The 15,684-nt window shown below is 37.7% G+C and overlaps 1 protein-coding gene and 1 pseudogene across 1 annotated transcript; both read right to left on the bottom strand.

Moving 5' to 3' along the window:
• Positions 1-691: 691 nt before the first annotated feature.
• LOC123948947 (olfactory receptor 8B3-like) lies at positions 692-5,438 on the bottom strand. The gene is made up of 2 exons (XM_046016166.1): positions 5,430-5,438; positions 692-1,630 (listed from the first exon to the last, which is right to left on the bottom strand). Exons 1-2 carry the CDS (start codon positions 5,436-5,438, stop codon positions 692-694), a joined length of 948 nt encoding a protein of 315 aa, XP_045872122.1.
• An 8,898-nt stretch (positions 5,439-14,336) lies between these two features.
• Positions 14,337-15,146, bottom strand: LOC123948823 (annotated as a pseudogene).
• Between the last annotated feature and the right edge of the window lie 538 nt (positions 15,147-15,684).

Genomic DNA, 15,684 nt, shown 5'->3' with positions numbered 1-15,684 from the left:
ATGAAGTTAGAGGCTAATCATTTAGTCTAAATTCTTACTTGATAAACCTGTGTGACTTTAGGTAAATCTAATTACTCTGAGCTTCACTTACCCAGCCATACAATAAATTTTTTTTCTGAACAGTTATGTGTTGGTTTGACTGTACAAAGGTAAAAAGAAAAATCTGCCAACAAAACTCTTGTTACCTGATGTGTGCATATGCAAAATGGGTTAAATTTGATTGCCCTTATGGAATCTTCAACATCTAGCACTTAAAGTGGACATATTCGTCCCAATTGGAGGATGGAAAATGGGAGTATAGAGTATCTGACACATATTGTAATACCAAGTGGCAGATAAGAACACCCCAATAATATAATTTCACATAGTAGTGTTACCTATTTTAATCCTTTAAAAATAATTCGTCATGTTCCAGAGGAAAAAACAAGTTCAAAATGAAAATGGGAAAGAGAGACAACATGTTTCTTACTTAGTGCTATTAGTAAACAGAACAAAAACATGGAGAAGATATTGTGGCATTGGTGAGGTAGAGAAGAACTACTTCATAAAGACTAAGAATAAATTGTGAGACTCAAACTTCTTTTACCATGTTAGTAAAAAAGGTCAGGAAGATTCCCACTAAAATTACTTTTATTTAAACACACAGAATCGTCCACGTGTAATGAACTACATGGACAGGCAATGATTCTGGTCAAAACTGTATCTGATTTAGAGTTTTCTTCACAGCATGTTTAATGTCTTTGTTTCTCAAGCTGTAAATGAAAGGGTTCATCATGGGAACCACATTGGTATAAAAGACAGAGGAGATTTTTCCCTCATCCATAGACCCAGCAGAAGATGGTTTAAGATACATAAATGCACTGGATCCAAAGAAGAGAGAAACAGCAATTATGTGGGAGCTGCACGTGCTGAAAGCTTTGGACCTGCCCTCAGTGGGGCTGATGCGCAGGATGCTGGACAGGATGAAACCATAGGAGACAAAGATGGTGACACTGGGCACAATCACATTGATGCCCTCCACAATGAAAACCACCAGCTCATTCACATAGGTGCTGGTGCAGGAGAGCTGGAGCAGAGGGAGAATGTCACACAAATAATGGTTGATGGTGTTTGCATCACAGAAGGTCAGTCTCAGCATGCATCCTGTGTGAGCCATGGCACCCGAAAATGACACCAAGTATGAACCAAGCATAAGGATGGAACACACTTTGGGGGACATGGCAACATTATATAAGAGTGGGTTACAGATGGCCACATAGCGATCATAGGCCATTGATGTCAGCACATAAGCTTCAGAAATGCCAAAACCACAGAAAAAGTAAAGCTGGGTCATGCATCCCCTGTAGGAGATAATATTTTTCTTAGATATGAAGTTAATCAGCATTTTGGGTGTATACACAGAAGAATAACAGAGGTCTATGAAGGACAAATTGAAGAGGAAAAAGTACATGGGGGTGTGCAGGTGTGCATTCAACAGGATTAGAGTTATCAAGCATAAATTTCCCAACACAGTGACCACATACATGAGTAGAAACAGGCAGAACAGGGGGAGCTGGAGATCTGGTAAGTCTGTTAGCCCCACAAGAATGAATTCAGTCACAAAGGAAGCATTTTCAGGAGGCATTTTTCTCTAAGGGGATCTGTGAACATAGGAGAAAAGTTACACAGAGAACAATTCAACATTTCCCACCATATCTCCTCTCACAGAAGTTGGGTTTGTACTGGGAATATTTGAGACTACCCCAAACTGGATCCACAGAATCTGCTTTGTCATTATCGTGAATTGAGTGATATAGACATTCCTTGATTACAGTCTTTATAAACTGTAGAAGCAAGCACATTCAAAATCTGGCCTACGGTTTGTAGGCCAGTGCTTCCATATGCCAACTAGACTGCTGTGAAAACCAAAGGTTAAGGGAGAAGATTGGACCGGAAGAGAATCACCTCCTCTTATTTCATTTCTTTGACCACATGATTCCTCCCCTAACCAGTAAAATGGAGTCAGCCACCCCACCAACCTTGTGCTGGTCTATAATGGAGTTTTGATGTGGTGTGGTGGGAATGAAGAATGTTGTTTCTTATCCAAAAATAAAGGACCAGAGAGTCTAGGAGAGTTTAAGTTCCTGCCCCATGTCACAGAATAAAAACTAAAAATATACAGAAGTGAAAATTCTGTGCATGGAACTGCCAACAAATTGCACCTTTGAAACCTAATAATGACTCTGAAACTTCCCTGCACCACCATCCTCCCCTAAACAGGTGCTTCTACCAATTTCACATGAGTCTGAGAACTGCAAATACTTGGAAGAAACTGGCATATCTTAAATCTCTGGACTTCCATCACAAAAGGAATACATGAGTATAAGTAGAATTCAGAAACTCACCCTCCAAAGGCAAGAACACCTTGGTCTTTCCTTGCTAGTATTATCCCTGTGATCCTGAAATGGCAATTTAGTCACCAAACTTTTGCTTCTTTTGAGTCTGTGAGCAAGCAGCCCACAATTAATTTCTGATGTGTCTTGGAAATCCTTCTGAACTACACATAATAATTTCTGATTATGAGTCCTCTTAAGCAGCAGACCAAAATAAACAGCCTTTAGTATTGTCATTTGGCAGAAAATTTCAGGTGAGTGAAATGGTATAATGCACTCAATTATAAACAGGTCAGAAGCTTACTGGGTCTCTTCCACAGGGAATGGTTTCTGATGTAATAGGGTATTGAGGGGATGTATTTACACAAAGGACAACAAGGTGTCTCTAATTCTATAGAGATTCAAAATTTTACTCAAGGTTTCCCTCCAGTGTAGGTATTGCACATCCCCCAAGGGGACCCAAAAATAAATTCCAATTTCTTGTTCAGCAAGATGGCAGAAGAGATAGCCCTATTCCCTCCAATCCTCCATGAACACACGGATTCAGAAACATTCCATGTACATATTCTCTATATAAGAAATCTGAACAGTGGTTAAAATAGTCCTGTTCCCAGTTAAAGCATGAATCTAGTCATATTGGAACTGCCAGGAAAATTCTAGCTTTCCTCTTGTTGTAACACTTTTCCTTGCACATCACCTTCAAATTGGGACAAAACCTCCCAGTTACTATATTGTCCCTGCGGAGGGAAAGAATTGCATCATGTATCCAATGCCCCAACATTTACTACGTGTATACAGAAGACTGGATTCTAGATAGTCTGTGTCAGAAAGCAGAGGGGATACAAGACACCAGTTGTCCATGGAAAGATACAAAAAAAGATGGTGGTTTGGGCTGGAAATCACCAGAGCTCCTTCCCCTGTCTCAGTATAGAACAAGCAAATGAAAACCCTTTCTTACAGCTTCTCCCTGGTGAGAATAAAATGTGCACTATGCATCTAGTAACACAAGTTATCTCTGAGCTCCCTAAGGAAATTACTTCAGTGTTGCTTGTTTTAGAACACAGACCCAACAGAGCACAGTATGGATGGATGCAGGGGGCATAGGAATGCAGGGGTCCTGCAACTCAGAACAAAGAAACAGGTTTAGATGGCACCAAATTGAGAGGCCTCCAAAGTCTCTGACCAGGCTTGGTGGTGCTACCTTATCTAATCCCAGGCCAGTCCATGAATGTTAGGACAGATGGGTGTTCTGTATAATGTGCAGACACCTATGCAGAGAGCCAATGAAAATGGATGCAAGTTGAAATACATTCAAAAAGCAATAAAAGAAATCTCCAAACTGATATTGATGAAATGAAAATATGTGATTTATCTGACAGAGAATTAAAATGAGTGTCATAAGATGCTCACTAGAGTCAGAGAACAATACACAAACCAAGAGAAAAATTTCATAGAGAGACAGACAATTTAAAACTACTAAACAGCAATCATGGAGCTGAAGAATACATAACTGAACCAAAAAATTCAGCAGAGGGGTTCAAGAGCAAATGAGATAGAACAAAAGAGAGGATCATGAATTTGATTAAAGATCACTATAAATTATTCTGTCAGAAGGGCAAAATGAGGGGCGCCTGGGTGGCTCAGTGGGTTAAAGCCTCTGCCTTTTGCTCAGGTCATGATCCCAGGGTCCTGGGATCGAGTCCCACGTTGGGCTCTCTGCTAGGCAGGGAGCCTGCTTCCTCCTCTCTCTCTCTCTCTGCCTGCCTCTCTCCCTACTTGTGATCTCTGTCTGTCAAATAAATAAATAAAATCTTTAAAAAAAAAAAAGAAGGGCAAAATGAAAAAGAACAGAAAATATTGAAGAAAGTCTGAGGTACTTATTGGATGCTACCAAGTGGATCAATATATGCATTTCAGCAACCCCAGCAAAAGAGAGTTAGGAAGAATCAGAAAACATATTCAAAGAAAAAAAAGGCTGAAAAATTACCAAATCATGGCAACTTCCCAATACTGTGACCAATTTATACAAAGATCAAACCCATAAAAACTGGATAATGAGTACATATATACAAAGACCAAGGGTCAACTACTTATCCATGCTCTAGTTTACTGAACTGAAATTCTGAAAGCATCAACACAAAAGAAGCCCCTAACTTATAAAGGAACACACATAAGGATAGCTGAAGATCTCTCAAGAGAAACTTGGAAGGCCAGAAGGAAGTGGCATGATATATTCTCCATGCTGAATGGAAAAAACTGCAGGCAAGAAGAGTCTGTACAAGAAAGCTATCATTCAGAATAGAAGGAGAGGAAAGAGTTTCCCAGACAAACAAAACCTAAGGAGTTCATGACCACTAAACCAGGACTGCAAGAAATATTACAGGAGACTCTGACTGGGAAAGAAAGACCAAAAGTGACAAAGACTAGAAAGGAACAGAGAAAATCTCCAGAAATGATGACAAACAAGTAATAAAATAACACTAAGTTCATATCTATCAATAATAACTCTGAAAGTAAATGGACTAAATGTTCTAATCAAAGCATGTAATAAGGTGTCATCATGGATTAAAAAAATAAGATCCATCTATATGCTGCCTCCTTGTAGAGACTCATTTTAAACCTAAGACACCTACAGATTGAAACTGAGAGGATAGAAAATATTTACTATGCAAATGGATCTCAAAGAAACCCACAGAACAATAATTTTATCAGACAAACTAGATTTTAAACCAAAGACTATAACACAGGATGAAGAAGGGCACTATACCATAATAAAGGGGTCTATCCAACAATGATCTTACAATTGTACAGATTTATGCCCAAACATCTGAACACCCACATACATTGAACAATAACGAACATAAAGGAACTCATTGATGATAATACAATAATAGTAGGGGACTTTAACACCCCACTTATATCAATGGACAGATCATTTGAGGAAAATCAACAAGGAAATAATGGGTTTGAAGAACACTCTGGACCATATTAACTTAGCTGATATATTCAGAATATTTCACCCTAAAGTGGCAGAATACACATTCTTTTCAAGTGCACCTGGGACATTCTCCAGAACATATCACATACTAGGTCACAAATCAGGCCTCAACAACTACAAAAAAATTGATTTTTACACCATGCATATTTTCTGACCAGAATGTTATGAAACATGAAATCAACCAAAAGAAAAAATTCAGAAAGACCACAAATACGTGGAAGTTAAAAAGCATGCTACTTAATGACAAATGGGTCAACCTGGAAATCAAAATGAATTAAAAAGTATATGAGAACAAATGAAAACGAAAACACAATTGTCCAAAACCTTTGGGATGTAGCAAAAGTGGTCATAAGAGGGAAGTATATAGCAGTACAGGCCTACATCAAGAAGCAAGAAAAACCTCAAATAAACAACCAAACCTTATACCTAAAGGATCTAGAAAAAAAGAATAAATGAAGCCAAAAGCTAGCAGAAGAGATATAATAAGGATTAGATAGAAATAAATGATATAGAAACTACAAATATCAAAAATTAATGATGTATTATATGTTTGGCTAATTGAATTTAAATGATAAATAAGTAAATAAATACATAAATAATTATTTTTTTAAAAAACATAAAACAACAGAACAGATCAATGAAACCAAGAGTTGACTCTTTGAAAAAATTAATAAAATTGTAAACTCCCTTGCCAGATGTAATGAAAAAAGGGGGCACATGTACCCCAATGTTCATACCAGCAATTTCCACACTACCCTAACTGAGGAAGGAGCTGAGATGCCCTTCACTAGATTAATGGATAAAGAAGACGTGGTCCTTGGGGCACCTGGGTGGCTCAGTGGGTTAAGCCGCTGCCTTCGGCTCAGGTCATGATCTCAGGGTCCTGGGATCGAGTCCTGCATCGGGCTCTCTGCTCAGCAGGGAGCCTGCTTCCCTCTCTCTCTCTCTCTCTCTCTCTGCCTGCCTCTCTATCTACTTGTGATCTCTTTCTGTCAAATAAATAAATAAAATCTTAAAAAAAAAAGAAGACGTGGTCCATATATACAATGGAATATTACTCAGCCATCATAAAGGATGAATACCCACCATTTGTATTGACATGACTGAAACTGGAGGGCATCATGATAAGTTAAATAAGTTAAACAGAGAAAGACTACTATCATATGGTTTCACTTATTTGTGGAACATAGGAATACAATGGAGGACCATAGGGGAAGGGAGGAAAAACTGAATGGAAGAAATCAGAGAGAAAGACAAACCATTACAGACTCTTGACTCTGAGAAACAAACTGAGGGTTACAGAATGAAGGGGGGTGAAGGTGGGGTAAACAGGTGATGGCTTTAAGGAGGGCACATGCAATGAGCACTGGGTGCTTTACACAATTAATGAATCATTGAAGAATACATCAAAAGCTTATGATGCCCTCAGGTTGTTTTTCAGAGTCCATAGTCTCTTATGGTTCGCCTCCCCTTCCAATTTTTTTTCTTTTTAATAAACATATAGTGTATTTTTATCCCCAGGGGTACAGGTCTGTGAATCGCCAGGTTTACACACTTCACAGCACTCACCATAGCACATACCCTCCCCAGTGTCCATAGCCCCCTCCCCCTCTCCCAATCCCACCTCCCCCCAGCAACCCCCAGTTTGTTTTGTAAGATTAAGAGTCATTTATGGTTTGTCTCCCTCCCAATCCCATCTTGTTTCATTTATTCTTCTCCTATCCCCCTAACCCCCCATGTTGCTTCTCCATGTCCTCATATCAGGGAGATCATATGATAGTTGTCTTTCTCCGATTGACTTATTTCACTAAGCATGATACGCTCTAGTTCCATCCACATCGTCACAAATGGCAAGATTTCATTTCTTTTGATGGCTGCATAGTATTCCATTGTGTATATATACCACATCTTCTTTATCCATTCATCTGTTGATGGACATCTAGGTTCTTTCCATAGTTTGGTCAGGGGTGGGAGGTTGGGGGAACAGGTGGTGGGTAATGGGGAGGGCACGTTTTGCATGGAGCACTGGGTGTTGTGCAAAAACAATGAATACTGTTACACTGAAAAAATAAATAAAATGGGAAAAAAATAAAAAAAAATAAAAAGAAATTCTCGTTGGGTCCTATCACTTCCAGCCTTTGAGCATGGTGTCTTTTCTTGATTGACATTGATGAATTCAATAAAATTTGCAAATGAAAACATTATTAAGGAAAAAAAAAAAGCTTATGATGTACTATATACTGGCTAACCAGAACATAACAAAAAAGAAAAAAGAAAAAAAAAGAAGGGAAGTGAGTAAATAAAATCTTAGAGAGGAGAAATAACAACACTACAGAAATACAAATACAAACTATTGCATTATATATGAACATTATATAAGAACATTATGAAAAATTATATGTCAACAACTTGGACAACCTAGAAAAAGACATAATTCCTAGAAACATATAAACTACAAAAACTGAGCCTTGAAAAAATAGAAAACTTGAATAGACTGATAGCCAGCATGGAAATTCAATCAGTAATAAAAAATTTTCCAACAAACAAAAGTCCAGAGGAATTCTGCTAAACATTTATAGAAGAGTTAATACCTATACTTCTCAAAGTATTCCAAAATATAGAAATGGAAGGAAAACTTCCAAATTCATTCTATGAGGCCAGCATGGCCCTGATATGAAAACCAGACAAAGTCTCCACTAAAAAAGAGAATTATGGACCAATATATCTGATAAACATGGATGCAAAAATTCTCAACAAAATTCTAGCAAAGAATGAATACTTTTACGCTGAAAAAATAAATAAAATGGAAAAAAAAATAAAATAAAATAAAATAAATAAAAATTAAAAAAAGAGAAAAAAAAATTCTAGCAAATCTAATCCTACAGTATTTTAAACATTTATTTATTTATTTGAAAGAAAAAGAGAAAGAAGGAGCTCAAGTGCTGGGAGGGGCAGAGGAAGAGGAAGAATTTCTATCGGACTATCAGTCCAGCATAGAGCCTGACTCAGGTCTTGATCTCATGACCCTGAGATCATGACCAGAGCAGAAATCAGGAGATGGATGTTTAACCAACTGAGCCACCCTGGCACCCCTAATTGAAAAAGTACTTTAAAACAATCATTAAAAACAACAACAACAACAACAACAACAAAACCATTTGCCATAATCAAGTAGGATTTATTCCTGGTTTGTAAGGGTGGTTCAATATTTCCAAATCAATGAACATGATATACCACATTAATAAAAGAAAGGATAAGATCCTTTCAACTGATGCAGAAAAAGCATTTAACAAAATATAATAACCATTCATGATAAAAACCCTCAAGAAAGTAGAGGTAGAGTTCATTTACCTCAGAATAATAAAGGCCATGTATGAAAAATCCACAGCTAATATAATCCTCAATGGGGGGGAAATCGAGAGCTTTTCCTCTATGGTCAGGACAACACAGGGATATTCACTCTCACCATATTTAACATACTACTGCAAGTCTTAGCCTCACCAATCAGACAACAAAAGGAAATAAAAGGCATCTAAAACCTGTAAGGAAGAAGTCAAAATTCACTATGTGCACATGACATGATACTCCACATAGAAAACGTAAAAGGCTCCACCAAAAAATTTGTAGCACTGATACACAGATTCAGTTAAAAGAGCAGATATAAAAATCAATGTAGAGAAATTTGTTGCATTTCTGTACACAAATAATGAGCTGCAGAAAGAGAAATCAAGGTATCAATCCCACTTACAATTGCACCAAAGCCTAAAATACCTAGGAAAAAACTTCCAAAGAGGTACAGGATCAGTACACTGAAAACTATAGAACACTATACAGTGTGAGAGGTCATTTAAAACCATAAGTCAGTGACTACATGGTGACATATGGTAACTACATGTGTCCTGGTGAACACTTCATAATATATATTAATGTCAGATTGCAACATCATATGAATGAAACTAATATATTTATGTTAACCATACTTCAATTAAAATAAATTAATTTTTCTTTGTGAACACATTGGCCTGAAAGAAAAAATGAATAAATTATTTTTAAAATAAATAAATAAACCATTAAGTCAAAGTTTTAATGATGCCAAACAACTATTTGATGACTAGATGTCTTGAGATTAGAACCAAGTCATGTTTAAGAGTGTTTTTATGTTTCTCGTCCCCTGGAATGTCAACAATTGTGGCAGCCCTTGGGTGCCAATTCTCTGAAATAAACCTTTTCAATCTTCAAAAAACAAACAAACAACGACAAAAACAAAAACAAAAACAAGGCTTTTAAAAAAAGCAAATAAGCCAACAAGCCAGCTGCATTAAATTTCACAATACCCACATCTTGAGTGAAAATTTGAAAACTGGTAGAATATTAACTATTATTGAAGTTTTCTTAGAAAAATCATAACTTGATTAAGGATTAAGGGTTTTTAAAATTGGTTTCAAGTTTTTATTTAAATTCTATTGGTTATCTTCAATTTCTTTCATGAGTGTTCTGTAGTTCTTCGAGTACAGATCCATTACCTCTTTGGTTAGGTTTATTCCCAGTTATCTTATGGTTCTTGGTGCTATAGTAAATGGAATCGATTCTCTAATTTCCCTTTCTGTATTTTCATTGTTAGTGTATAAGAAAGCCACTGATTTCTGTACATTGACTTTGTATCCTGCCACGTTATTGAATTGCTGTATGAGTTCTAGTAGTTTGGGGGTGGAGTCTTTTGGGTTTTCCGTAGAAAGAATCAGGTCATCTGAGAAGAGAGAGAATTTGACTTCTTCCTTGCCAATTTGGATACCTTTTATTTCTCTTTGTTGTCTGATTGCTGTTGCTAGGACTTCTAATACTATGTTGAACAAGAGTGGTGAGAGTGGGCATCCTTGTCATGTTCCTGATCTCAGTGGGAAGGCTGCAAGCTTTTTCCCATTGAGGATGATATTTGCTGGGGTCTTTCATAGATTTTATGAAGTTAGGAATGTTCCCTCTATCCCTATACTTTGAAGCGTTTTCATCAGGAACAGATGCTGGATTTTGTCAAATGCTTTATCTGCATCAACTGAGAGGACCATGTGGTTCTTCTCTCTTCTCTTATTGATTTGTTCTCTCACATTGATTAATTTGTGAATGTTGAACCATCCTTGTAACCCAGGGATGAATCCCACCTGGTCATGGTGGATAATCTTTTGAATGTGCTGTTGGATCCTGTTTGCTAGGATCTTGTTGAGAATCTTAGCATCCATATTCATCAGTGATATTGGTCTGAAATTCTCCTTTTTGGTGTGGTCTTTGCCTGGTTTGGGGATCAGGGTAATGCTGGCTTCATAAAAAGAGCCTGGAAGTTTTCCTTCTGCTTCAATTTTTTGGAACACCTTCAGGATAGCAACATGGATGGGACTAGAAGAATTATGCTGAGTGAAATAAGTCAAGCAGAGAGAGTCAATTATCATATGGTTTCACTTATTTGTGAAGCATAACAAATAACATGGAGGACATGGGGAGATGGAGAGGATAAGGGAGTTGAGGGAAATTGGAAGGGGAGGTGAACCATGAGAGACTATGGACTCCGAAAAACAACCTGAGAGTTTTAAAGGGGCGGGGAGTGGGAGGTTGGGGGAGCCAGGTGGTGGGCATTAAGGAGGGCACGTATTGTATGGACCACTGGGTGTGGTGCAAAAACAATGAATACTGTTACGCTGAAAAGAAAAAAAAATTGTAAAAAAGAAAAATAATAAATAAATAAATAAATAAATAAATAAATAAATAAAAAGAGTAAAATTCTATTGGTTAATATATGGTGTAATACTGGCTTCAGGTGCAAAATTTAGGATTAAGGGTTTTTAATGTAGCCAATAATTTTTTCCTCAAAAAAAAAAAAATTCCGACATCCTATTCCAGAAAAGAAATTGTCACAATTTGGTTTATCCACCAAATGTTTCTTTCAAGTTGTCTTTGCTCTCTCAGCTCCTATTTCACAGTTTTTGTAACTTAAAATCCATATGGAAGCAGCACATGGAAGCCAACGAACACAGGACAGATTTAGCTGTTTCCAGGTCCTCTAGCCTTGCTACTTTATCTGTTTTTTATTATATTCAGTTAGCCACCATATAGTACATCATTAGATTTTGATGTAGTGTTCAATGATTCATTAATTGTGTATTATATCTAGTGCTCATCACAACATGTGCCCTCCCATCACCTGGTTTAAATATCAAATGACTTGTGCTTTTATCCTACCCAGAGAAATCCTGTGGTCCCCATAATATTTCTACAGCCTTCTAGAAAGGAAGAGTCACAAAAAGAGATGTCTTTTCTCCATCATTTGCGTTCTAAATCCCTTCATCTTGATTTGAATTTTGAATACCAAACACTATTTAAGCTCCTGTCCTCTGTGTTCCTGGTTTCTCATAAATGTGGAGACCAATCTGGCCTTTTGGCCTTCATTCCCTAATGTAGGATCATTGTGCATTGTAAGTTTTATCACAGCTGTATGGACATGGGGTGGGGGGCGGAGCTGCAGTACTCCAAAGAGCAGGAAACGAAGTCAGATGAAACCTCATAGTCCTTTCCTACAGAGAGATTTCTTGTTTATTGTCCATGTGGTTTTTGGGTCCTGGCCTAATGTTTGGTGCTAGGTTCCTTTTTCTCCCATGCCCTTGTCTCTGAATTACTAGATTCAGACATTCTAAAATATTTTTTAAATTAATTTGCAAAAAGCTCCCTGTTTCAATCAATCATCTCTCAACTAGCCTAGCCTAATAGGACTACTCTTTAACAAGAAAAAGAACTATCACACTATTTTCCTAAAGCAACCATTACCCTGAGGGATATTCATGTGTAAGCCAACAAAGCACAGTCAACTTTCAAAATAAAAAATGTTCTCATATTTTAGGGTTATTGAAATAAACTAACTCTAGTCTCCTTAGGCCAAGGACTCATTGCAAAACATTTTTGCAAGTACAGATGCTTAGATTTCATTCATTAACAGTCCATCTTATTTTAGACTGGTTTAGAATTACTGATAGCTTATTTTAAAGCAAAGGAAAAACAACTGAGCACAGATTTGCTGTCTTTAGAAAGTTTGTGAAAATATGGTATAAAGATGCTTTCTTTTTTTTATTTTAAATAGTGTACAGAGCTATTATTAATGCCATTTTTCTTGAAAACCTTAAAAATTGTCCCAAATATTGACATTAATTGCATCAAACAACAGTGTCTTTGGTATATTAAACTTTTGCTCTTTGTGCATCTCTAAAAAAATAAAAATAAAAAAATAAAAATAATAAAATGAAGTAGACAAAAAGTATATTTGAAAGAGCAGTAGACTTAAAATTAGGAGGCTACACTTTATCTAGATGTTTTCTTAATAAGCTGTATGATGTAATTCATGAACTTTTCTCAGCTTCAGTATCATGCCTATGCAATAAATGTATATTGAGAATCACTTGTGTTTCCTATGGTAAATATGAAACCTCTGTCAAGAGATGCTTAACACATAGCATTTAGCTGGAAGTGGATTATATTTTATGGATGTTCTGAAAACTGCCATATCTGTGAAACAGTGACATTTCAAAGAGACACATTATAGGCAAAGGAAGTGTACAGACAGGAGTACAAATTATCTGATTCCTGAATCCAATAGCACAGTATAAGAAACCCCACATAGGTACAAGATCACCATACTGTTACTTTACATGATCATTTACAGAACTGTTTATCCTTTCCAAGAGAAAAAAACAAGTTCCATAATGACAATGTGAAAAACAAGGATAAATTTATTGATTAACCTCATTTCTCAATGGTTAAAGTGGTAAAAAGCAGAAGACATCATGAAAATTATGAGGAAGGAAGATCTATCATTAAGAAAGTGGACTTTCCTCCTCCCTGTCTGACACATAGCCACATCTTCTGGTGCAGTTACAGCACTATCCCCAAACTCAATGATGAAGGTTGGAATAAGTGGATTTGGCCATATTGGGCACCTGGACACCAGGGCTGCTTTTAACTTGACAAAGTGGACACTGTCATCATTAAAGACTCCTTCATTTGACCTCAAGTACATAATCTACACATTCCAGTATAATTCCAACCAGGACAACTCAAAGATACAGTCATGGTTGAGAACAGGAATCCTGGCATCAAAGCAAAGCCCATCTCGATCTTCCAGGAGTGAGAGCCCACCAACATCAAATGGGGTGATTCTGATGCTAAGTATGCTGTGCAGTCTCTGAGCTGAATAGGAAACTCTCTGCATGGCCTTCCATGTTTCCACCCCTAAATTGTCAGTTGTAGACCTGATCTGCCACCTAGAGAAAGCTGCCTAATATGATGACATCAAGAAGGTGATGAAGCAGGAATGGGAGGGCCCCTTCAAGGACATCCTGGGCTCCACTGAGGACCAGGTTGTCTCCTCAGGCTTTAATAGTGATGCTCACTCTTCCACCTTCCATGTCGATCCTGGCAGTACATTCAATGATCACTGTGTGAAGCTCACTTCCTGGTATGACATGAACAGGGCTGGTGGTGGACTTTATGGGCCACATGGCCTCCAAGGAGTAAGAGCCCCGTGGATGACCAGCCCCAGAGATAAAAAGAGGAAGAGCAGGGCCCCCAGCTGCTTGGGAGTCCTTGCCCCAACATATCCACATACATGCTGAGAATACCCTGACCTCTATATAATTTCCATCCTTTATGCCTATAAAGGAGGGGCTTGGAGAGCCCTAACTTGTCATATAACATCAGTAAAGTATATTTTACCAAGTTAAAAAAAAATAACTGAAAACAAACTGACAGATGACTCAAATTTCCTTCACTATGGTAAGAAAGATATAGGACATGAACACTCCCACCTAAAACTATTCTGATGAAAGAAACAGAATATAGCAGTCCATTACTACACCCACAGACAATGATTCTGATCAAAACACTCTCCTACTCTGAGTTTTTCTCAGAGCAAGTTTAACATCTTTTTTTCTCTAGCTGTAAATGAAAGGGTTCATCAAAGGAACCATTTTGGTGAAAAAGACAGAAGAGATTTTCCCTTCATCCACAGACCCAGCAGAAGATGGTTTAAGATACATAAATGCACCTGATTCAAAGAACAGAGAAACAGCAATTATGTGGGAACTGGATATGCTGAAGGCTTTGGACCTGCCTCAGTGGAGCTGATGCACAAGATGCTGGACAGGATGAAACTGTAAGAGACAAAGATGGTAACACTGGGCACAATGATATCTATGCCCACCACAAGGAAAGACACCAGCTCATTGATATAAGTGCTCGTGCAGGAGAGCTGGAGGAGAGAGAGCATGTCACACAAATAATGGTTGATGGTGTTTGCATCACAGAAAGTCAGTCTCAGCATGCATCCTGTGTGAGCCATGGCATCCAAAAATGACACCAAGTATGAACCAAGCATAAGGATGGAACACACTTTGGGGGACATGGCAACATTATATAAGAGTGGGTTACAGATGGTCACATAGCGATCATAGGCCATTGATGTCAGCACATAAGCTTCAGAAATAGCAAAAAAAAAAAAAAAGAAGAAGAAGAAGAAGAAGAAAGAAAGAAAGAATGAAAAAGTAAAACTGGGTCATGAATCCCCTGTAGGAGATAATATTCTTCTTTGACGTGACGTTTGTCAGCATTTTGGGTGTAAACACAAAAGGATAACAGAGATCTATGAAGGATAAATCGAAGAAAAAAAAGCACATGGGGGTGTGAAGGTGTGAGTTCAGCCTGGTTAAAATTATCACGCCCAAATTTCCCAACACAGTAACCATATACATGAGTAGAAACTAGCAGAACAGTGAGGAGCTGGAGATATGGTAGGTCTGTCAGCCCCACCAGGATGAATTCAGTCACAAGAGAGGAGTTTGTAGGAGCCATTATTCTCCAAGGGGATCTGTAAGTATAGAAAAACAGGATTACATTAGAGAAAAAGCCAGCTCGTCCCAAAGTATTTTGACCTACAAAAGAAGAATATCTGAGGGCTGAGCCTAACCAAATCTGGAACTAGAAAATCTGCCTTTACGTCTATCACGATACTGAGAAACACTAACTCTTCCCTTTATTAGAGGTTTATAAGCTAAATAGAGCAAATACTACACAATTTAGCTGAGAAAGGGAAGGCTAGTCCTACCATATACAAACATGACTGCTGGAAAAATGAAAGGAAAAGGGAGAAGCAAGATGGACCAAAACAAAATTGACCTTCTCTGGACTCCTGCTCTCTTCCTTCACTTCAACCTCCCATCAAGCAAAACTGCAGGCAGTTCTAGTTAAAACTCACCATACACTAGCCAAGGTCCAAAAACTCCC

The sequence above is a fragment of the Meles meles genome, chromosome 8, assembly GCF_922984935.1.
Source record: "Meles meles chromosome 8, mMelMel3.1 paternal haplotype, whole genome shotgun sequence".
In the NCBI taxonomy this organism is placed as follows: domain Eukaryota; kingdom Metazoa; phylum Chordata; class Mammalia; order Carnivora; family Mustelidae; genus Meles; species Meles meles.
The sequence above is the reverse complement of the archived record's forward strand: the minus strand, read 5'-3'. Positions and strand labels throughout refer to the sequence as shown.